The sequence below is a fragment of the Pseudophryne corroboree genome, chromosome 2 (genome assembly GCF_028390025.1).
Source record: "Pseudophryne corroboree isolate aPseCor3 chromosome 2, aPseCor3.hap2, whole genome shotgun sequence".
Lineage (NCBI taxonomy): Eukaryota > Metazoa > Chordata > Amphibia > Anura > Myobatrachidae > Pseudophryne > Pseudophryne corroboree.
The window spans coordinates 353299622-353323333 of record NC_086445.1 but is presented as its reverse complement, the minus strand read 5'-3'; the positions used below and the strand labels follow the sequence as shown (position 1 = coordinate 353323333).

The 23712-nt window shown below is 48.7% G+C and overlaps 1 protein-coding gene across 3 annotated transcripts in view; it reads left to right on the top strand.

Moving 5' to 3' along the window:
- The window catches only part of TFDP1 (transcription factor Dp-1), a 504992-nt gene that overhangs the window by 313270 nt on the left and 168010 nt on the right, over positions 1-23712 (top strand). For all 3 annotated transcript variants that reach the window (XM_063953105.1, XM_063953104.1, XM_063953106.1), the window contains exon 8: positions 17968-18036. In XM_063953105.1, the coding sequence (XP_063809175.1) occupies positions 17968-18036 (69 nt within the window). The remainder of the gene's footprint in view (positions 1-17967; positions 18037-23712) is intronic.

Genomic DNA, 23712 nt, shown 5'->3' with positions numbered 1-23712 from the left:
ACAGTGGTCAGGGGATGCGGATTCCAAACGGCATATGGAAGTATTGCCGTATAAAGGGGAGGAGTTATTTGGGGTCGGTCTATCGGACCTGGTGGCCACGGCAACGGCTGGAAAATCCACCTTTTTACCCCAAGTCACCTCGCAGCAGAAAAAGATACCGTCTTTTCAGGCTCAGTCCTTTCGTCCCCATAAGGGCAAGCGGGCAAAAGGCCACTCATATCTGCCCCGGGGCAGAGGAAGGGGAAAAAGACTGCAGCAAACAGCCTCTTCCCACGAACAGAAGCCCTCCCCCGCTTCTGCCAAGTCCTCAGCATGACGCTGGGGCCTTACAAGCGGACTCAGGCACGGTGGGGGCCCGTCTCAAGAATTTCAGCGCGCAGTGGGCTCACTCGCAAGTGGACCCCTGGATCCTGCAGGTAGTATCTCAGGGGTACAAATTGGAATTCGAGACGTCTCCACCTCGCCGGTTCCTGAAGTCTGCTTTACCAACGTCTCCCCCCGACAGGGAGGCGGTATTGGAAGCCATTCACAAGCTGTATTCCCAGCAGGTGATAATCAAGGTACCCCTCCTACAACAGGGAAAGGGGTATTATTCCACGCTGTTTGTGGTACCGAAGCCGGACGGCTCGGTGAGACCTATTTTAAATCTGAAATCCTTGAACACTTACATAAAAAGGTTCAAGTTCAAGATGGAGTCACTCAGAGCAGTGATAGCGAACCTGGAAGAAGGGGACTATATGGTGTCTCTGGACATCAAGGATGCTTACCTCCATGTCCCAATTTGCCCTTCTCACCAAGGGTACCTCAGGTTTGTGGTACAGAACTGTCATTATCAGTTTCAGACGCTGCAGTTTGGATTGTCCACGGCACCCCGGGTCTTTACCAAGGTAATGGCCGAAATGATGATTCTTCTTCGAAGAAAAGGCGTCTTAATTATCCCTTACTTGGACGATCTCCTGATAAGGGCAAGGTCCAGAAAACAGTTAGAGGTCGGAGTAGCACTATCTCAAGTAGTACTACGACAGCACGGATGGATTCTAAATATTCCAAAATCGCAGCTGATTCCGACGACACGTCTGCTGTTCCTAGGGATGATTCTGGACACAGTACAGAAAAAGGTGTTTCTCCCGGAGGAGAAAGCCAAGGAGTTATCCGACCTAGTCAGGAACCTCCTAAGACCAGGCCAAGTGTCAGTACATCAATGCACAAGGGTCCTGGGAAAGATGGTGGCTTCTTACGAAGCGATTCCATTCGGCAGATTCCACGCAAGAACTTTTCAGTGGGATCTGCTGGACAAATGGTCCGGATCGCATCTTCAAATGCATCAGCGGATAACCCTGTCTCCAAGGACAAGGGTGTCTCTCCTGTGGGGGTTACAGAGTGCTCATCTCCTAGAGGGCCGCAGATTCGGCATTCAGGATTGGGTCCTGGTGACCACGGATGCCAGCCTGAGAGGCTGGGGAGCAGTCACACAGGGAAGAAATTTCCAGGGCTTGTGGTCAAGCATGGAAACGTCACTTCACATAAATATCCTGGAACTAAGGGCCATTTACAATGCCCTAAGTCAGGCAAGACCTCTGCTTCAGGGTCAGCCGGTGTTGATCCAGTCGGACAACATCACGGCAGTCGCCCACGTAAACAGCAGGAGGGCAATGATGGAAGTGGCAAGGATTCTTCGCTGGGCGGAGAATCATGTGATAGCACTGTCAGCAGTGTTCATTCCGGGAGTGGACAACTGGGAAGCAGACTTCCTCAGCAGACACGATCTTCACCCGGGGGAGTGGGGACTTCACCCAGAAGTCTTCCACATGATTGTGAACCGTTGGGAAAAACCAAAGGTGGACATGATGGCGTCCCGCCTCAACAAAAAACTGGACAGATATTGCGCCAGGTCAAGGGACCCTCAGGCAATAGCTGTGGACGCTCTGGTAACACCGTGGGTGTACCAGTCAGTGTATGTGTTCCCTCCCCTTCCTCTCATACCAAAAGTACTGAGAATCATAAGAAGGAGAGGAGTAAAGACTATACTCGTGGCTCCGGATTGGCCAAGAAGGACTTGGTACCCGGAAATTCAAGAGATGCTCACGGAAGACCCGTGGCCTCTACCTCTAAGAAAGGACCTGCTCCAGCAGGGACCATGTCTGTTCCAAGACTTACCGCGGCTGCGTTTGACGGCATGGCGGTTGAACGCCGGATCCTGAAGGAAAAAGGCATTCCGGATGAAGTCATCCCTACCCTGATCAAAGCCAGGAAGGATGTAACCATACAACATTATCACCGTATTTGGCGAAAATATGTTGCGTGGTGCGAGGCCAGGAAGGCCCCTACAGAGGAATTTCAACTGGGTCGTTTCCTGCATTTCCTGCAAACAGGACTGTCTATGGGCCTCAAATTAGGGTCCATTAAGGTTCAAATTTCGGCCCTGTCAATATTCTTCCAAAAAGAACTGGCTTCTGTTCCTGAAGTTCAGACGTTTGTCAAGGGAGTACTGCATATACAGCCTCCTTTTGTGCCTCCAGTGGCACCTTGGGATCTCAATGTAGTTTTGGGATTCCTAAAATCACATTGGTTTGAACCACTCACCACTGTGGACTTAAAATATCTCACATGGAAAGTGGTAATGCTGTTAGCCCTGGCTTCAGCCAGGCGTGTCTCAGAATTGGCGGCTTTATCCTATAAAAGCCCTTACCTAATTTTTCATACGGACAGGGCAGAATTGAGGACTCGTCCTCAATTTCTCCCTAAGGTGGTTTCAGCATTTCACTTAAACCAGCCTATTGTGGTGCCTGCGGCTACTAGGGACTTGGAGGATTCCAAGTTGCTGGACGTAGTCAGGGCCCTGAAAATATATGTTTCCAGGACGGCTGGAGTCAGGAAATCTGATTCGCTGTTTATCCTGTATGCACCCAACAAGCTGGGTGCTCCTGCTTCTAAGCAGACGATTGCTCATTGGATTTGTGGTACAATTCAGCTTGCACATTCTGTGGCAGGCCTGCCACAGCCAAAATCTGTAAAAGCCCATTCCACACGGAAGGTGGGGTCGTCTTGGGCGGCTGCCCGAGGGGTCTCTGCTTTACAACTTTGCCGAGCAGCTACTTGGTCAGGGGCAAACACGTTTGCTAAATTCTACAAATTTGATACCCTGGCTGAGGAGGACCTGGAGTTCTCTCATTCGGTGCTGCAGAGTCATCCGCACTCTCCCGCCCGTTTGGGAGCTTTGGTATAATCCCCATGGTCCTTTCGGAGTCCCCAGCATCCACTAGGACGTTAGAGAGAATAAGAATTTACTTATCGATAATTCTATTTCTCATAGTCCGTAGTGGATGCTGGGCGCCCATCCCAAGTGCGGATTGTCTGCATTACTTGTACATAGTTATTGTTACAAAAATCGGGTTATTGTTGTTGTGAGCCATCTTTTCAGAGGCTCCTTCTGTTATCATGCTGTTAACTGGGTTCAGATCACAAGTTGTACGGTGTGATTGGTGTGGCTGGTATGAGTCTTACCCGGGATTCAAAATCCTTCCTTATTGTGTACGCTCGTCCGGGCACAGTATCCTAACTGAGGCTTGGAGGAGGGTCATAGGGGGAGGAGCCAGTGCACACCAGCTAGTCCTAAAGCTTTTACTTTGTGCCCAGTCTCCTGCGGAGCCGCTATTCCCCATGGTCCTTTCGGAGTCCCCAGCATCCACTACGGACTATGAGAAATAGAATTATCGGTAAGTAAATTCTTATTTTTAGGGTAAAAAAAATTCCCTGTCCTAAAGGAACAGGCGATCCAGGTTCAGTCGGACAAAGCCACGGCGGTGGCGTACATAAACCGACAAGGGGGAACAAGAAGCAGAGCGGCGATGAGAGAAGTATCAAAAAACCTCCTCTGGGCGGAGGTCAACGCAAGGGCCATCTCAGCCATATTCATCCCAGGAGTGGACAACTGGGAAGCAGACTTCCTCAGCAGGCATGACCTCCATCCAGGGGAATGGGGCCTACATCCCCAGGTGTTTCAACAGTTAATTCACTGGTGGGGCTGTCCGCGGATAGATCTGATGGCTTCTTGACTCAACAAGAAGCTATGCTTTTACTGTTCCAGGACGAGGGATCCGCAGGCGGTTGCAGTGGACGTGCGGTTGACGCCATGGATGTACCGGTTTATATATCTGTTCCCTCCTCTACCGCTAATCCCAAGGGTACTCAAAAGACTAAGAAGGGAAAGCGTTCAAGCAATTCCAGTTGCCCCAGATTGGTCTCGACGGGCGTGGTACTCAGACCTTCTAACCATGGCTCTGAAGTATCCCTGGCCTCTACCACTCGGAGACTATCTTCTTCAACAAGGTCCGTTCGTCTATCCAGACTTAAAGCGGCTACGTTTGATGGCTTGGAAGTTGAGAGGGAAATTCTAGCTAGAAAAGGTCCTCCAGGGTCATTTCCACCATGGTCCTGGCCAGGAAGATGGTTACGTCAAAACATTACCATTGTATCTGTAAAAAGTATGTTTCTCTGACGTCCTAGTGGATGCTGGGACTCCGTCAGGACCATGGGGATTAGCGGCTCCGCAGGAGACGGCACAAAAATAAAAGCTTTAGGACTAGGTGGTGTGCACTGGCTCCTCCCCCTATGACCCTCCTCCAAGCCTCAGTTAGGTTTTTGTGCCCGTCCGAGCAGGGTGCAATCTAGGTGGCTATCCTAAAGAGCTGCTTAGAAAGAGTTATTAGGTTTTTTATTTTCAGTGAGTCCTGCTGGCAACAGGCTCACTGCAACGAGGGACTTAGGGGAGAAGAAGTGAACTCACCTGCGTGCAGGATGGATTGGCTTCTTAGGCTACTGGACACCATTGGCTCCAGAGGGATCGAACACAGGCCCAGCCATGGAGTCCGGTCCCGGAGCCGCGCCGCCGACCCCCTTGCAGATGCCGAAAAGTGAAGAGGTCCAGAAACCGGCGGCAGAAGACTTTTCAGTCTTCATGAGGTAGCGCACAGCACTGCAGCTGTGCGCCATTGTTGTCAGCACACTTCACACCAGCGGTCACTGAGGGTGCAGGGCGCTGGGGGGGGGCGCCCTGGGCAGCAATGATAATACCTTTTTCTGGCTAAAAATACATCACATATAGCCCCTGGGGCTATATGGATGTATTTAACCCCTGCCAGGTCTCACAAACACCGGGAGAAGAGCCCGCCGAAATAGGGGGCGGGGCCTATCTCCTCAGCACACAGCGCCATTTTCCTGCACAGCTCCGCTGCGAGGAAGGCTCCCAGGACTCTCCCCTGCACTGCACTAAAGAAACAGGGTAAAAAAAACAGAGAGGGGGGGCACTTTTTTGGCGATATTGATATATTAAGCTGCTATAAAGGAAACAACACTTCTGTAGGGTTGTTCCTATATATTTATAGCGCTTGGGTGTGTGCTGGCAAACTCTCCCTCTGTCTCCCCAAAGGGCTAGTGGGGTCCTGTCTTCGATAAGAGCATTCCCTGTGTGTCTGCTGTGTGTCGGTACGTGTGTGTCGACATGTATGAGGACGATGTTGGTGTGGAGGCGGAAATTGCCGGTAATGGTGATGTCACCCCCTAGGGAGTCGACACCGGAATGGATGGCTTTGTTTATGGAATTACGTGATAATGTCAGCACGTTACAAAAATCAGTTGACGACATGAGACGGCCGGCAAACTAGTTAGTACCTGTCCAGGCGTCTCAGACACCGTCAGGGGCTGTAAAACGCCCTTTACCTCAGTCGGTCGACACAGACCCAGACACGGACACCGAATCTAGTGTCGACGGTGAAGAAACAAACGTATTTTCCTGTAGGGCCACACGTTATATTATCACGGCAATGAAGGAGGCTTTGCATATCTCTGATACTGCAAGTACCACAAAAAGGGGTATTATGTGGGGTCTGAAAAAACTACCTGTAGTTTTTCCTGAATCAGAGGAATTAAATGAAGTGTGTGATGAAGCGTGGGTTAACCCCGATAGAAGAATGCTAATTTCAAAGAAGTTATTGGCATTATATCCTTTCCCGCCAGAGGTTAGGGTGCGCTGGGAAACACCCCCTAGGGTGGATAAGGCACTCACACGCTTATCAAAACAAGTGGCGTTACCGTCTCCTGAAACGGCCGCCCTCAAGGATCCAGCTGATAGGAGGCTGGAAACTACCCTGAAAAGTATATACACTCATACTGGTGTTATACTGCGACCAGCCATCGCCTCTGCATGGATGTGCAGTGCTGGGGTGGTTTGGTCGGATTCCCTGACTGAAAATATTGATACCCTGGATAGGGACAGTATTTTATTGACTATAGAGCAATTAAAGGATGCTTTTCTTTATATGCGAGATGCTCAGAGGGATATTTGCACTCTGGCATCGAGAGTAAGTGCGATGTCCATATCTGCCAGAAGAAGTTTATGGACGCGACAGTGGTCAGGTGATGCGGATTCCAAACGGCATATGGAAGTATTGCCGTATAAAGGGGAGGAATTATTTGGGGTCGGTCTATCGGATTTGGTGGCCACGGCAACAGCCGGGAAATCCACCTTTTTACCTCAGGTCCCCTCCCAACAGAAAAAGACACAGTCTATTCAGCCGCAGTCCTTTCGTTCCTATAAGAACAAGCGGGCAAAAGGACAGTCATATCTGCCCCGAGGCAAAGGGAAGGGTAAGAGAGTGCACCAAGCAGCTCCCTCCCAGGAGCAGAAGCCCTCCCCGGCTTCTGCAAAGCCCTCAGCATGACGTTGGGGCTTTACAAGCGGACTCAGGGGCGGTGGGGGGTCGACTCAAGAATTTCAGCGCACAGTGGGCTCACTCACAGGTGGACCCCTGGATCCTGCAGGTAGTATCTCAGGGTTACAGGTTGGAATTCGAGAAGTCTCCCCCTCGCCGGTTCCTAAAGTCTGCTCTGCCAACGTCTCCCTCAGACAGGGCGACGGTATTGGAAGCCATTCACAAGCTGTATTCTCAGCAGGTGATAGTCAAGGTACCCCTCCTACAACAGGGAAAGGGGTATTATTCCACACTATTTGTGATACCGAAGCCGGACGGCTCGGTAAGACCTATTCTAAATCTGAAATCTTTGAACCTGTACATACAAAAATTCAAGTTCAAGATGGAGTCACTCAGAGCAGTGATAGCGAATCTGGAAGAAGGGGACTTTATGGTGTCCCTGGACATCAAGGATGCTTACCTGCATGTCCCAATTTGCCCTTCACATCAAGGGTACCTCAGGTTCGTGGTGCAAAACTGTCATTATCAGTTTCAGACGCTGCCGTTTGGATTGTCCACGGCACCTCGGGTCTTTACCAAGGTAATGGCCGAAATTATGTTTCTTCTGCGAAGAAAAGGCGTATTAATTATCCCTTACTTGGACGATCTCCTGATAAGGGCAAGGTCCAGAGAACAGCTGGGGGACGTAGTAGCACTAACCAAAGTAGTGCTGCAACAGCACGGGTGGATTCTGAATTTTCCAAAATCTCAATTGACCCCGACGACACGTCTGCTGTTCCTGGGAATGATTCTGGACACGGTTCAGAAAAAGGTGTTTCTTCCGGAGGAGAAAGCCAGGGAGTTATCCGAACTTGTCAGGAACCTCCTAAAACCAGGAAAAGTGTCTGTGCATCAATGCACAAGAGTCCTCGGAAAAATGGTGGCTTCTTACGAAGCGATTCCATTCGGCAGATTCCACGCACGAACTTTTCAGTGGGATCTGCTGGACAAATGGTCCGGATCGCATCTGCAGATGCATCAGCGGATAACTTTGTCTCCACGGACAAGGGTGTCTCTTCTGTGGTGGTTGCAGAGTGCTCATCTGTTAGAGGGCCGCAGATTCGGCATACAGGACTGGGTCCTGGTGACCACGGATGCCAGTCTGAGAGGCTGGGGAGCGGTCACACAGGGAAGAAACTTCCAGGGAGTGTGGTCAAGCCTGGAGATGTCTCTTCACATAAATATACTGGAGCTAAGAGCGATTTACAATGCTCTAAGCCTGGCAAAACCCCTGCTTCAGGGTCAGCCGGTGTTGATCCAGTCGGACAACATCACGGCAGTCGCCCACGTAAACAGACAGGGCGGCACAAGAAGCAGGAGGGCAATGGCAGAAGCTGCAAGGATTCTTAGCTGGGCGGAAGATCATGTGATAGCACTGTCAGCAGTGTTCATTCCGGGAGTGGACAACTGGGAAGCGGACTTCCTCAGCAGACACGATCTACACCCGGGAGAGTGGGGACTTCACCCAGAAGTCTTCCACATGATTGTGAACCGTTGGGAAAAACCAAAGGTGGACATGATGGCGTCCCGCCTCAACAAAAAACTGGACAGATATTGCGCCAGATCAAGGGACCCTCAGGCAATAGCTGTGGACGCTCTGGTAACACCGTGGGTGTACCAGTCAGTGTATGTGTTCCCTCCTCTGCCTCTCATACCCAAGGTACTGAGAATTATACGGCAAAGGGGAGTAAGAACGATACTCGTGGCTCCGGATTGGCCAAGAAGAACTTGGTACCCGGAACTTCAGGAGATGCTCACGGAAGATCCGTGGCCTCTACCTCTAAGACGGGACCTGCTTCAGCAGGGACCGTGTCTATTCCAAGACTTACCGCGGCTGCGTTTGACGGCATGGCGGTTGAACGCCGAATTCTAAGGGAAAAAGGCATTCCGGAAGAGGTCATCCCTACCCTGGTAAAAGCCAGGAAGGAGGTGACTGCACAACATTATCACCGCATTTGGAGAAAATATGTTGCGTGGTGTGAGGCCAGGAAGGCCCCGACGGAGGAATTTCAACTGGGTCGATTCCTACATTTCCTGCAAACAGGATTGTCTATGGGCCTCAAATTAGGGTCCATTAAGGTTCAAATTTCGGCCCTGTCGATTTTCTTCCAGAAAGAATTGGCTTCAGTTCCTGAAGTCCAGACTTTTGTAAAAGGAGTACTACATATACAGCCCCCGGTTGTGCCCCCAGTGGCTCCGTGGGATCTTAATGTAGTTTTGGATTTTCTCAAATCCCATTGGTTTGAGCCACTCAAATCGGTGGATTTGAAATATCTTACATGGAAAGTAACCATGCTACTGGCCCTGGCTTCAGCCAGGAGAGTGTCAGAATTGGCGGCTTTATCGTATAAAAGCCCATATCTGATTTTCCATTCGGACAGGGCAGAACTGCGGACGCGTCCTCAGTTTCTGCCTAAGGTGGTTTCAGCGTTTCACCTGAACCAGCCTATTGTGGTGCCTGCGGCTACTAGCGATTTGGAGGATTCCAAGTTGCTGGACGTTGTCAGGGCATTGAAAATATATATTTCCAGGACGGCTGGAGTCAGAAAATCTGACTCGCTGTTTATACTGTATGCACCCAACAAGCTGGGTGCTCCTGCTTCTAAGCAGACGATTGCTCGTTGGATTTGTAGCACAATTCAACTTGCACATTCTGTGGCAGGCCTGCCACAGCCTAAATCTATCAAGGCCCATTCCACAAGGAAGGTGGGCTCATCTTGGGCGGCTGCCCGAGGGGTCTCGGCATTACAACTCTGCCGAGCAGCTACGTGGTCGGGGGAGAACACGTTTGTAAAATTCTACAAATTTGATACCCTGGCTAAAGAGGACCTGGAGTTCTCTCATTCGGTGCTGCAGAGTCATCCGCACTCTCCCGCCCGTTTGGGAGCTTTGGTATAATCCCCATGGTCCTGACGGAGTCCCAGCATCCACTAGGACGTCAGAGAAAATAAGATTTTACTTACCGATATTTCTATTTCTCGTAGTCCGTAGTGGATGCTGGGCGCCCATCCCAAGTGCGGATTGTCTGCAATACTTGTACATAGTTGTTACAAAAAAATCGGGTTATTATTGTTGTGAGCCGTCTGTTCAGAGGCTCCTACGTTTGTCATACTGTTAACTGGGTTCAGATCACAGGTTATACGGTGTGATTGGTGTGGCTGGTATGAGTCTTACCCGGGATTCAAAATCCTTCCTTATTGTGTACGCTCGTCCGGGCACAGTATCCTAACTGAGGCTTGGAGGAGGGTCATAGGGGGAGGAGCCAGTGCACACCACCTAGTCCTAAAGCTTTTATTTTTGTGCCCTGTCTCCTGCGGAGCCGCTAATCCCCATGGTCCTGACGGAGTCCCAGCATCCACTACGGACTACGAGAAATAGATTTATCGGTAAGTAAAATCTTATTTTCCTGGTGTGAGGGTAGAAAGGTTTCTCCCGTGGAATTTCGCATTGGTCGTTTTCTACTTTTCCTGCAAGCTGGAGTGGATATGGGCCTTAAGGCCCATACACACTTGACGATACACGCGTCGTTAACGACAGTCATTAACGACTTCCCTTTCACTTCCTTTGAACAGCTGAGCAAACGACATGAGCATACACACTACCAACGACCAAAGACCATTCATCGTGGAAGCATCCAAGTTGAACAGTTAATTAAAATAATGAGCTGGGAACAGGGCTGGTGAACAGTGGCTTGGTCGTTCACACCATACACATTCAACGACGTCTCTGGTCGGTAACGACCATAGTGGAAATTGAGCATACATGCTCCACTGATAAGTGAGGGTCGTTAACGTCCCGCGGGGCCGCGCATCGGTGGTCGTCGGATGCATACACACTTGACGATATAATGAGCGACGTCGTTGATGAGGGCTGAAATGAACGACGTCGCTCATTTTATCGTCGAGTGTGTATGGGCCTTAAGGTTGGGTTCCATCAAAGTCCAGATTTCTGCGCACTCTATTTTCTTCTAGAAGCAGCTTGCCTTGTTGCCAGAAGTGCAGACTTTCCAAAAGGGAGTTCTTCATATGCAACAGCCCTTTGTACCTCTCACGGCTCCGTGGGACCTCATTGTGGTTCTATCCTTTCTCCAATCGGACTGGTTTGAACCCTTACATAGGGTGGAGTTTAAAATTTCTCACCTTGAAGACACTGATGTTGTTGGAATTAGTGTCTCTCTGAATTGGGGGCATTATCCTGTATGAGCCCTTATTTGATATTTCATGAAGACAGGGCAGAACTTAGGATCTGTCCTCAGCTTTTGCCAAAAGTGGTGTCAACTTTTCATGTGAATCAGCCTATTGTGGTTCCAGTTTGAGTCCTTGGATTTGGTCAGGGCTCTGAAGATTTATGTCAAAAGGACTGCCTGTCATTGGAAATCTGAGACCAAGATTGCTTAGAAGCTGGCCTACCAATCTATTGCTCGCTGGCTCAGGTTGACCATTCAGCAGGCCTATTCTTTGGCGGATCTGCCTTTGCCGATGTCTATTCAGGCCCACTCGATGAGGTCTGTGGGCTCTTACTGGGCGGCTGCCCGGGGTGTCTCGGCCTTACAGTTGTGCTGAGTTGCTACTTGGTCTGGTTCGAACACATTTGTTAAATTTTATAGGTTCAATACCTTGGCCAAGGATGACCTTTTGGTTTGGTCAGGCGGTTTTACAGGGGTCTCGGCACACTCCCACCCTATTGGGAGCTTTGGGACTTCCCCCATGGCACTAAAGTACAAGAGCCCAGTATCCACTAGGACGTAAGAGAAAATAGGAATTTCTCTATCGTCCTAGTGGATGCTGGGGTTCCTGAAAGGACCATGGGGAATAGCGGCTCCGCAGGAGACAGGGCACAAAAAGTAAAGCTTTAGGATCAGGTGGTGTGCACTGGCTCCTCCCCCTATGACCCTCCTCCAAGCCTCAGTTAGATTTTTGTGCCCGGCCGAGAAGGGTGCAATCTAGGTGGCTCTCCTAAAGAGCTGCTTAGAAAAGTTTAGCTTAGGTTTTTTATTTTACAGTGAGTCCTGCTGGCAACAGGATCACTGCAACGAGGGACTTAGGGGAGAAGAAGTGAACTCACCTGCGTGCAGGATGGATTGGCTTCTTTGGCTACTGGACATTAGCTCCAGAGGGACGATCACAGGTACAGCCTGGATGGTCACCGGAGCCTCGCCGCCGGCCCCCTTGCAGATGCTGAAAAGAGAAGAAGGTCCAGAATCGGCGGCAGAAGACTCCTCAGTCTTCTTAAGGTAGCGCACAGCACTGCAGCTGTGCGCCATTGCTCTCAGCACACTTCACACGGCAGTCACTGAGGGTGCAGGGCGCTGGGAGGGGGGCGCCCTGGGAGGCAATGTAAACCTATTTTTTGGCAAAAAATACCTCACATATAGCCTCTGGGGGCTATATGGAGATATTTAACCCCTGCCAGAATCCGTTGAAGAGCGGGAGACGAGCCCGCCGAAAAAGGGGCGGGGCCTATCTCCTCAGCACACAGCGCCATTTTCCCTCACAGAAAGGCTGGAGGGAAGGCTCCCAGGCTCTCCCCTGCACTGCACTACAGAAACAGGGTTAAAACAGAGAGGGGGGGCACTAATTTGGCGTTAGAAATATATAAAAAGATGCTATAAGGGAAAACACTTATATAAGGTTGTCCCTATATAATTATAGCGTTTTTTGGTGTGTGCTGGCAAACTCTCCCTCTGTCTCTCCAAAGGGCTAGTGGGTCCTGTCCTCTATCAGAGCATTCCCTGTGTGTGTGCTGTGTCGGTACGTGTGTGTCGACATGTATGAGGACGATGTTGGTGAGGAGGCGGAGCAATTGCCTGTAATGGTGATGTCACTCTCTAGGGAGTCGACACCGGAATGGATGGCTTATTTAGGGAATTACGTGATAATGTCAACACGCTGCAAGGTCGGTTGACGACATGAGACGGCCGACAAACAATTAGTACCGGTCCAGACGTCTCAAAAACACCGTCTTGGGTTTTAAAACGCCCGTTTACCTTAGTCGGTCGACACAGACACAGACACGGACACTGAATCCAGTGTCGACGGTGAATAAACAAACGTATTCCTTATTAGGGCCACACGTTAAGGGCAATGAAGGAGGTGTTACATATTTCTGATACTACAAGTACCACAAAAGAGGGTATTATGTGGGATGTGAAAAAACTACCTGTAGTTTTTCCTGAATCAGATAAATTAAATGAAGTGTGTGATGATGCGTGGGTTCCCCCCGATAGAAAATTATTGGCGGTATACCCTTTCCTGCCAGAAGTTAGGGCGCGTTGGGAAACACCCCTTAGGGTGGATAAGGCGCTCACACGCTTATCAAAACAAGTGGCGGTACCGTCTATAGATAGGGCCGTCCTCAAGGAGCCAGCTGACAGGAGGCTGGAAAATATCATATAAAAGTATATACACACATACTGGTGTTATACTGCGACCAGCGATCGCCTCAGCCTGGATGTGCAGAGCTGGGGTGGCTTGGTCGGATTCCATGACTAAAAATATTGATACCCTTGACAGGGACAATATTTTATTGACTATAGAGCATTTAAAGGATGCATTTCTATATATGCGAGATGCACAGAGGGATATTTGCACTCTGGCATCAAGAGTAAGTGCGATGTCCATATCTGCCAGAAGATGTTTATGGACACGACAGTGGTCAGGTGATGCAGATTCCAAACGGCACAAAGGTGTATTGCCGTATAAAGGAAGAGGAGTTATTTGGGGTCGGTCCATCGGACCTGGTGGCCACGGCAACTGCTGGAAAATCCACCGTTTTTACCCTAAGTCACATCTCTGCAGAAAAAGACACCGTCTTTTCAGCCTCAGTCCTTTCGTCCCTATAAGAGTCATATTTGCCCAGGGATAGAGGAAAGGGAAGAAGACTGCAGCAGGCAGCCCATTCCCAGGAACAGAAGCCTTCCACCGCTTCTGCCAAGCTCTCAGCATGACGCTGGGACCGTACAGGACCCCTGGATCCTACAATTAGTATCCCAGGGGTACAGATTGGAATGTCGAAACGTTTCCCCCTCGCAGGCTCCTGAAGTCTGCTTTACCAAGGTATCCCTCCGACAAGGAGGCAGTATGGGAAAAAATTCACAAGCTGTATTCCCAGCAGGTGATAATCAAATTACCCCTCCTACAACAAGGAAAGGGGTATTATTCCACACTATATTGTGGTACTGAAGCCAGAAGGCTAGGTGAGACCTATTCTAAATCTAAAAAAATTTGAACACTTACAAAGGTTCAAATCAAGATGGAGTCACTCAGAGCAGTGATAACGAACCAGGAAGAAGGGGACTATATAGTGTCCCGGGACATCAGGGATGCTTACCTCCATGTCCCAAATTTGCCCTTCTCACTAAGGGTACCTCAGGTTCGTGGTATAGAACTGTCACTGTCAGTTTCAGACGCTGCTGTTTGGATTGTCCACGGCACCCCGGGTCTTTACCAAGGTAATGGCCGAAATGATGATTCTTCTTTGAAGAAAAGGCGTCTTAATTACCCCTTACTTGGACGATCTCCTGATAAGGGCAAAGTCCAGGGAACAGTTGGAGGTCGGAGTAGCACTATCTCGGATACTGCTACAACAGCACGGATGGATTCTAAATATTCCAAAATCGCAGCTGATCCTGACGACACGTCTGCTGTGCCTAGGGATGATTCTGGACACAGTCCAGAAAAAGGTGTTTCTCCCGGAAGAGAAAGCCAGGGAGTTATCCGAGCTAGTCAAGAACCTCCTAAAACCAGGAAAAGTGTCAGTGCATCATTGCACAAGGGTCCTGGTAAAAATGGTGGCTTCCTACGAAGCAATTCCATTCGGCAGATTTCACGCAAAAACTTTTCAGTGGGATCTGCTGGACAAATGGTCCGGATCGCATCTTCAGATGCATCAGCGGATAACCCTATATCCAAGGACAAGGGTGTCTCTCCTGTGGTGGTTACAGAGTGCTCATCTTCTAGAGGGCCGCAGATTCGGCATTCAGGATTGGATGCTGGTGACCACGGACGCCAGCCCGAGAGGCTGGGGAGCAGTCACACAAGGAAAAAATTTCCAGGGAGTGTGATCAAGTCTGGAGACTTTTCTCCACATAAATATACTGGAGCTAAGGGTAAATTTATAATGCTCTAAGCTTAGCAAGACCTCTGCTTCAAGGTCAGCCGGTATTGATCCAGTGGGAAAAACATCACGGCAGTCGCCCACGTAAACAGACAGGGCGGCACAAGAAGCAGGAGGGCAATGGCAAAAACTGCAAGGACTTTTCGCTGGGCGGAAAATCATGTGATAGCACTGTCAGCAGTGTTTCATTCCGGGAGTGGAAACTGGGAAGCAGACTTCCTCAGCAGGCACGACCTCCACCCGGGAGAGTGGAAACTTCATCGGGAAGTTTTTCCACATGATTGTGAACCGTTGGGAAATACCAAAGGTGGACATGATGGCCTCCCGTCTGAACAAAAAACGGGACAGGTATTGCGCCAGGTCAAGAGACCCTCAGGCAATAGCTGTGGACGTTCTGGTAACACCGTGGGTGTACCAGTCGGTGTATGTGTTCCCTCCTCTGCTTCTCATACCTAAGGTACTGAGAATTATAAGACGTAGAGGAGTAAGAACTATACTCATGGCTCCGGATTGGCCAAGAAGGACTTGGTACCCGGAACTTCAAGAGATGCTCACAGAGGACTTATGGCCTCTGCCGCTAAGAAGGGACTTGCTTCAGCAAGTACCATGTCTGTTCCAAGACTTACCGCAGCTGCGTTTGACGGCATGGCGGTGGAACGCCGGATCCTAAGGGAAAAAGGCATTCCGGAAGAGGTCATTTCTACCCTGGTCAAAGCCAGGAAGGAGGTGACCGCACAACATTATCACCACATGTGGCGAAAATATGTTGCGTGGTGTGAGGCCAGGAAGGCCCCACGAAGAAATTTCAACTCGGTCGATTCCTGCATTTCCTGCAAACAGGAGTGTCTATGGGCCTCAAATTGGGGCCCATTAAGGTTCAAATTTCGGCCCTGTCGATTTTCTTCCAGAAAGAATTGGCTTCAGTTCCTGAAGTCCAGAAGTTTGTCAAGGGAGTATTGCATATACAACCCCCTTTTGTGCCTCCAGTGGCACTGTGGGATCTCAACGTAGTTCTGGGATTTCTCAAATCACATTGGTTTAAAACCAGTCAAATCTGTGGATTTGAAGCATCTCACATGAAAAGTGACCATGCTCTTGGCCCTGGCCTGGGCCAGGCGAGTGTCAAATTGGTGGGTTTTTTCTCAAAAAAGCCCATATCTGTTTGTCCATTCGGACAGGGCAGAGCTGCGGACTCGTCCCCAGTTCTCTCCCTAAGGTGGTGTCAGTGTTTCACCTGAACCAGCTTATTGTGGTGCCTTGCGCCTACTAGGGACTTGGAGGACTCCAAGTTGCAGGATGTTGTCAGGGCCCTGAAAGTATAGGTTCCAGGACGGCTGGAGTCAGGAAAACTGACTTGCTGTTATCCTGTATGCACCCAACAAACTGGGTGCTCTTGCTTCTAAGCAGACTATTGCTAGTTGGATGTGTAATACAATTCAGCTTGCACATTCTGTGGCAGGCCTGCCACAGCCAAAATATGTAAATGCCCATTCCACAAGGAAGGTGGGCTCATCTTGGGCGGCTGCCCGAGGGGTCTCGGCTTTACAACTTTGCCGAGCGGCTATTTAGTCAGGGGCAAACACGTTTGTAAAATCCTACAAATTTGATACCCTGGCTAAGGAGGACCTGGAGTTCTCTCATTCGGTGCTGCAGAGTCATCCGCACTCTCCCGCCCGTTTGGGAGCTTTGGTATAATCCCCATGGTCCTTTCAGGAACCCCAGCATCCACTAGGACGATAGAGAAAATAAGAATTTACTTACCGATAATTCTATTTCTCGGAGTCCGTAGTGGATGCTGGGCGCCCATCCCAAGTGCGGATTATCTGCATTACTTGTACATAGTTACAAAAATCGGGTTATTATTGTTGTGAGCCATCTTTTCAGAGGCTCCGCTGTTATCATACTGTTAACTGGGTTCAGATCACAGGTTGTACAGTGTGATTGGTGTGGCTGGTATGAGTCTTACCCGGGATTCAAAATCCTTCCTTATTGTGTACGCTCGTCCGGGCACAGTATCCTAACTGAGGCTTGGAGGAGGGTCATAGGGGGAGGAGCCAGTGCACACCACCTGATCCTAAAGCTTTACTTTTTGTGCCCTGTCTCCTGCGGAGCTGCTATTCCCCATGGTCCTTTCAGGAACCCCAGCATCCACTACGGACTCCGAGAAATAGAATTATCGGTAAGTAAATTCTTATTTTAATACCTACCAGTAATTCCTTTTCTACTAGTGCACAGTGGATACTGGGCGCCCGCCTCAGTGTTTTGTTCCCGCTTACCTGTGTAAGTATTGGGTTGGACAGGCGTTGCGGTACCGTTATGATGTTGGGGTAGCTGTGCTATCCTGGTTAAGTTGGTGTTGCTATCCTTTGTTCTGGTTAGTGCTCTCCTTTCGTTTCTGGTTGTGTGTTGGCTTGTTGCCTTACCGCTGTTGGATTGTTTCTTCTCTCATATTATGTCCGTCTCCTTGGGCACAGTTTTCCTAGACTGAGTCTGGTAGTAGGGACATAGAGGGGAGGAGCCAACACACATACACACACTAAAGGTTTTTTAAAGTGCCAGGCTCCAGTGGACCCGATCTATACCCCATGGTACTAAAGTACAAGACTCCAGTATCCACTACGGACTAGGAGAAAAGGAATTACTGGTAAGTATTAAATTCCTATTTTTCTTTTATCATTTTATCTATAAAGTTTTTATATTATCTTATGTAATACCTTTACTAGGCTGATGTAGTGAATTTCTCCTTTCTTTTGTTTACTTTTGTCTACTGCAGAACTTATGACTAACTATGAACTTTTTCCTTGCATATAAAATGCATTATAACACGACAACATGGTTTTCATAGAATGCCTTTTCACCACCTAATAAGACATGGCAACACATTTCCTTTATTGAAAAGCTTCTGATCATTCAAAGGGCATGGTGACCTTCGCCTTCATATTGTACTATTGATCTTGCTTACTACGGTCGCATCTACTGTCATTTGTTTTTGTAATTCTTTGACTAAAATTAAGGTTTAGCTAATTGCATATTTTATGCCTAGATTTTGTGTTCAATAAACAGGCATTGTTGGCAGGCTACTGAAGAGAATTTATTTTATTAGGTTGAAAGACAAAGACGACTTGAAAGAATAAAGCAAAAACAGTCTCAGTTGCAGGAACTTATACTACAGGTAAAAAAAAAGTGCTCACTGTAAGGAACACAATGGCAGTATTGAAGTACAAAAGTTGATGAAATATTTTTAGTAGAGATGAGCCGATTCGGTTTTACTCGGATTTACCCGAATCTCCTTATTGGCTATCGGACGTCACGTGTTTTGGTTAGCCAATAAGAATATCCCGAAAATAAGAAATGGCGATAATTCTGGCATAACGAACCGAGTTAATCCGAACCCGCTCATCTCTAATTTTTAGTATGATTGCTTGCAATACTTGAGAGCATTTGACAGTAAAAATGACTTGTTTCATAATGAAGCAGATAAAGAGCAATTACATATAACTATTTTGGGATATGTGATGAAAATTGTTGGCATTTACAGTAGCTGCTGTCTACACCATAGGTTTGATTTTACTGGATCAAAAATGTGCTCCTCGGCTATACGTTTTAGAGGCGTCTTCAACAGGCGCAAAAAATAGAAAAGAGATGTAAATGTACTTAAGATCTCACTGATCTAAAAGCATATTAACGTATAAAGAATCCTTGTACATGTGATATAAAAGAATTGAAGTTAAGGAAAAAAAAAAGATTTTTAATTCTTAAAAGTACTAACCCCCACCAGCTTTCAAAGTTCACAATTACTATACCATGGCATTTTAAGTATGTGGGATCCTCATTTATGTACTTTTGCAGTAAATCTGATGGCATGTGGGTTTAATGTTGATATTTTTATATATGTTCGCCCTTAAAGCAGCAGTACCCAAAGACGGGGTTGTGGGGGTTTTTTTGTTTTTTTTTAAAGCAAGTACCATATTTTTTTTTTTTTTTTTTTTTTGTTGTTGTTGCATAAATTGGAGGTTTTTTATGTATAGGGGAAACCAGATAAACTAATGATAGAGAAGGGAGTAGAATGGGAAGATATCACCGTACAAATAAAGCTGGAACGGGCGTTCCAAAGTCTCCCTACTAACTACATGTACCACGTGACTGGTGTTAGTGGTACTCCATGACATTCTTCAGAATTATAAATCCTTCTTGGCAGCCTGAAAAGACCAAACAAAGGGGCAGATATATTAAGCCTGGAGAAGTTGTAAAGCAGTGATAAAAAATTAAGAGCAAGGTGATAGCGCACCAGCCAATCAGCTCCTAGCTGTCACTTCTCAAACGTCCTAGGGGATACTGGGAATCCATTTAGTACCATGGGGTATAGACTGGTCCAATAGGAGCCATGGGCACTTTAAGAAATTGATAGTGTGCGCTGGCTCCTCCCTCTATGCCCCACCAACCAGACTCAGTTTAGAAAATGTGCCCGTAAGAGCCGGTCACGTCTATGGAGAGTTTTCGGCATTTATTTTCGGAGTTCGTTATTTTCTGGCAGGACTGGATGGCACCAGTCTGCCTGCTTCGGGGTACTTGGGTCGGGGAGGAGGGGGGGGGGGAGGGATGGACGGCCCAACGTGTCTCAGGGTTAATGGTTCCGTTCCCCGCTGACGGAACACTAGCTCCTGAGGGAACTATTCGCAAGCCCCACCACGGCGAGCGTACATCCCCGCAGCACGCTGCCACCCCTGACAGCCAGAAGAATGAAGAGTGGTGAGTACTATGTTAGCGGGTCGCCGGCCATTATGGCGGAATGTGGGTGCGGCGACGCACATCTTCTAAACGGGACCGAGTACGTCTCCCGCTGTGTACGGACACAGACGCTGAACAGTGCACACGGGGTAATTCAGAGTTGATCGCAGCAGCAAATTTGTTAGCAGTTGGGCAAACCATGTGCACTGCGGGTGTGGCAGAAATAACGTTCAGAGAGAGTTAGATTTGGGTGGGTTATATTGTTTCTGTGCAGGGTAAATACTGGCTGCTATATTTTTACACTGCAATCTAGATTACAGATTAAACACAGCACACCCAAATCTAACGCTCTCTGCACATGTTATATCTGCCCCCCCCCCCTTTCCCCCCTGGTTTTGCCCAACTGCTAACAAATTTGCTGCTGTGATCAACTCTGAATTAGGCCCACAGTACCCAGACTGGTAACAAAGCCATAAAAGGAGTCTGTGACTCTCCATTTTATGCACATAGACACACACAAAAAAGAGCGGGAAGACTGCGCGCCGTTGAAGGGGTGGGGCTAAACTGTGAGCGGATCCAGCAGCTTACCAGCGCTATTTTCCCTCTGCAGTGGACACGCATGCTGACTGACAGGGATGCGCAACTCCTCCGGAGAGACTCCAGATTACCTCAGTGGTACCAGGTGGTCATAGCAGGAAGGGGGAGTGATTATTAGTGTACTAAGTCCCATTTTTTAGGTACTTAGGGGCTAATTCAGAGTTGATCGCAGCAGCAAATTTGTTAGCAGTTGGGCAAAACCATGTGCACTGCAGGGGGGCAGATGTAACATGTGCAGAGAGTTAGATTTGGGTGGGGTGTGTTCAAACTGAAATCTAAATTGCAGTGTAAAAATAAAGCAGCCAGTATTTACCCTGCACAGAAACAAAATAACCCTCCCAAATCTAACTCTCTGCAAATATTATATCTGTCCCCCCCTGCAGTGCACATGGTTTTGCCCAACTGCTTACAAATTTGCTGCTGTAATCAACTCTGAATTACCCCCTAAGTCTGTGACCTGGCTAAGCTTGGTATTAGCGTTAAGGGTGCCTTTTGCTGGTTCCATACTCCCTCTGTCTCTCCCTGGAAGGGCTCTTTGTGGGTTAATTGTGCATTTAACCTTTTCCTGTGTGTGTGCGGTTACAGTGGGATACGGTCGTTAGGTCGACAGTCATTAAATCGACCACTGAAGGTCGACATGGTCAGAAGGTCGACATGAGTTTTTCACTTTTTCTCTTACGTCCTAGAGGATGCTGGGGTCCATATTAGTACCATGGGGTATAGACTGGTCCACCAGGAGCCATTGGCACTTTAAGAGTTCGAGAGTGTGGGCTGGCTCCTCTCTCTATGCCCCTCCTACCAGACTCTGTTTTGAAAATGTGCCCGGAGGAGCTGGCCACAGCTAGGAGAGCTCTACAGAGCTTTCTTAGAAAAGGTTTATTTTAGAGTTTATTTTCTCTGACGTCCTAGTGGATGCTGGGGACTCCGAAAGGACCATGGGGAATAGCGGCTCCGCAGGAGACTGGGCACAAAAGTAAAAGCTTTATGACTACCTGGTGTGCACTGGCTCCTCCCCCTATGACCCTCCTCCAAGCCTCAGTTAGATTTTTGTGCCCGAACGAGAAGGGTGCAGTCTAGGTGGCTCTCCTGAGCTGCTTAGAAAAAAGTTTTTTATTTTCAGTGAGACCTGCTGGCAACAGGCTCACTGCATCGAGGGACTAAGGGGAGAAGAAGCGAACTCACCTGCGTGCAGAGTGGATTGGGCTTCTTAGGCTACTGGACATTAGCTCCAGAGGGACGATCACAGGCCCAGCCATGGATGGGTCCCAGAGCCGCGCCGCCGTCCCCCTTACAGAGCCAGAAGAGCAGAAGAGGTCCGGAAAAATCGGCGGCAGAAGACGTCCTGTGCTCTCAGCACTCTTCACACTCCGGTCACTGAGGGTGCAGGGCGCTGGGTGGGGGCGCCCTGAGACGCAATATAAACACCTTAGGGGGCAAAAAATGCATCGCATATAGCTCCTGGGCTATATGGATGCATTTAACTCATGCCTGTTTTTCCATAAAAAAGCGGGAGAACGGCCGCCGAGAAGGGGGCGGGGCCTATCTCCTCAGCACACTGACGCCATTTTTCCTCACAGCTCCGTTGGAGGGAAGCTCCCTGACTCTCCCCTGCAGTCCTGCACTACAGAAACAGGGTAAAACAAAGAGAGGGGGGGCACTAATTTGGCAGATAAATCTATACAGCAGCTATATAAGGGAAAAACACTTATATAAGGTTATCCCTGTATATATGTATATGTATATATATATATATGTGTATATATATATATATATATATATATATAGCGCTCTGGTGTGTGCTGGCAAACTCTCCCTCTGTCTCCCCAAAGGGCTAGTGGGGTCCTGTCCTCTATCAGAGCATTCCCTGTGTGTGCTGTGTGTCGGTACGTTGTGTCGACATGTATGAGGAGGAAAATGGTATGGAGGCGGAGCAATTGCCTGTATTAGTGATGTCACCCCCTAGGGAGTCGACACCTGACTGGATGGTCTTATGGAAGGAATTACGTGATAGTGTCAGCACTTTACAAAAGACTGTTGACGACATGAGACAGCCGGCAAATCAGTTAATACCTGTACAGGCGTCTCAAACACCGTCAGGGGCTCTAAAGCGCCCGTTACCTCAGGTGGTCGACACAGACCCAGACACGGACACTGACTCCAGTGTCGACGGTGAGGAAACAAACGTATTTTCCAGTAGGGCCACACGTTACATGATCACGGCAATGAAGGAGGTTTTGAACATTTCTGATACTACAAGTACCACAAAAAAGGGTATTACGTGGGGTGTGAAAAAACTACCCGTAGTTTTTCCTGAATCAGATGAATTAAATGAGGTGTGTGATGAAGCGTGGGTTTCCCCCGATAAAAAACTGCTAATTTCTAAAAAATTATTGGCATTATACCCTTTACCGCCAGAGGTTAGGGCACGTTGGGAAACACCCCCTAGGGTAGATAAGGCGCTCACACGCTTATCAAAACAAGTGGCGTTACCGTCTCCTGATACGGCCGCCCTCAAGGAACCAGCTGATAGGAAGCTGGAAAATATCCTAAAAAGTATATACACACATACTGGTATTATACTGCGACCAGCAATCGCCTCAGCCTGGATGTGCAGTGCTGGGGTGGTTTGGTCGGATTCCCTGACTGAAAATATTGATACCCTGGACAGGGACAATATATTATTGACTATAGAGCATTTAAAGGATGCATTTCTATATATGAGAGATGCACAGAGGGATATTTGCACTCTGGCATCAAGAGTAAGTGCGCTGTCCATTTCTGCCAGAAGAGGGTTATGGACGCGACAGTGGTCAGGTGATGCGGATTCCAAACGGCATATGGAAGTATTGCCGTATAAAGGGGAGGAGTTATTTGGGGTCGGTCTATCGGACCTGGTGGCCACGGCAACGGCTGGGAAATCCACCTTTTTACCCCAGGTCACCTCTCAGCAGAAAAAGACACCGTCTTTTCAGGCTCAGTCCTTTCGTCCCCATAAGGGCAAGCGGGCAAAAGGCCACTCGTATCTGCCCCGGGGCAGAGGAAGGGGAAAAAGACTGCAGCAGACAGCCTCTTCCCAGGAACAGAAGCCCTCCCCCGCTTCTGCCAAGTCCTCAGCATGACGCTAGGGCCTTACAAGCGGACTCAGGCACGGTGGGGGCCCGTCTCAAGAATTTCAGCGCGCAGTGGGCTCACTCGCAAGTGGACCCCTGGATCCTGCAGGTAGTATCTCAGGGGTACAAATTGGAATTCGAGACGTCTCCCCCTCGCCGGTTCCTGAAGTCTGCTTTACCAACGTCTCCCCCCGACAGGGAGGCGGTATTGGAAGCCATTCACAAGCTGTATTCCCAGCAGGTGATAATCAAGGTACCCCTCCTACAACAGGGAAAGGGGACGGCTCGGTGAGACCTATTTTAAATCTGAAATCCTTGAACACTTACATACAAAGGTTCAAATTCAAGATGGAATCACTCAGAGCAGTGATAGCGAACCTGGAAGAAGGGGACTATATGGTGTCTCTGGACAT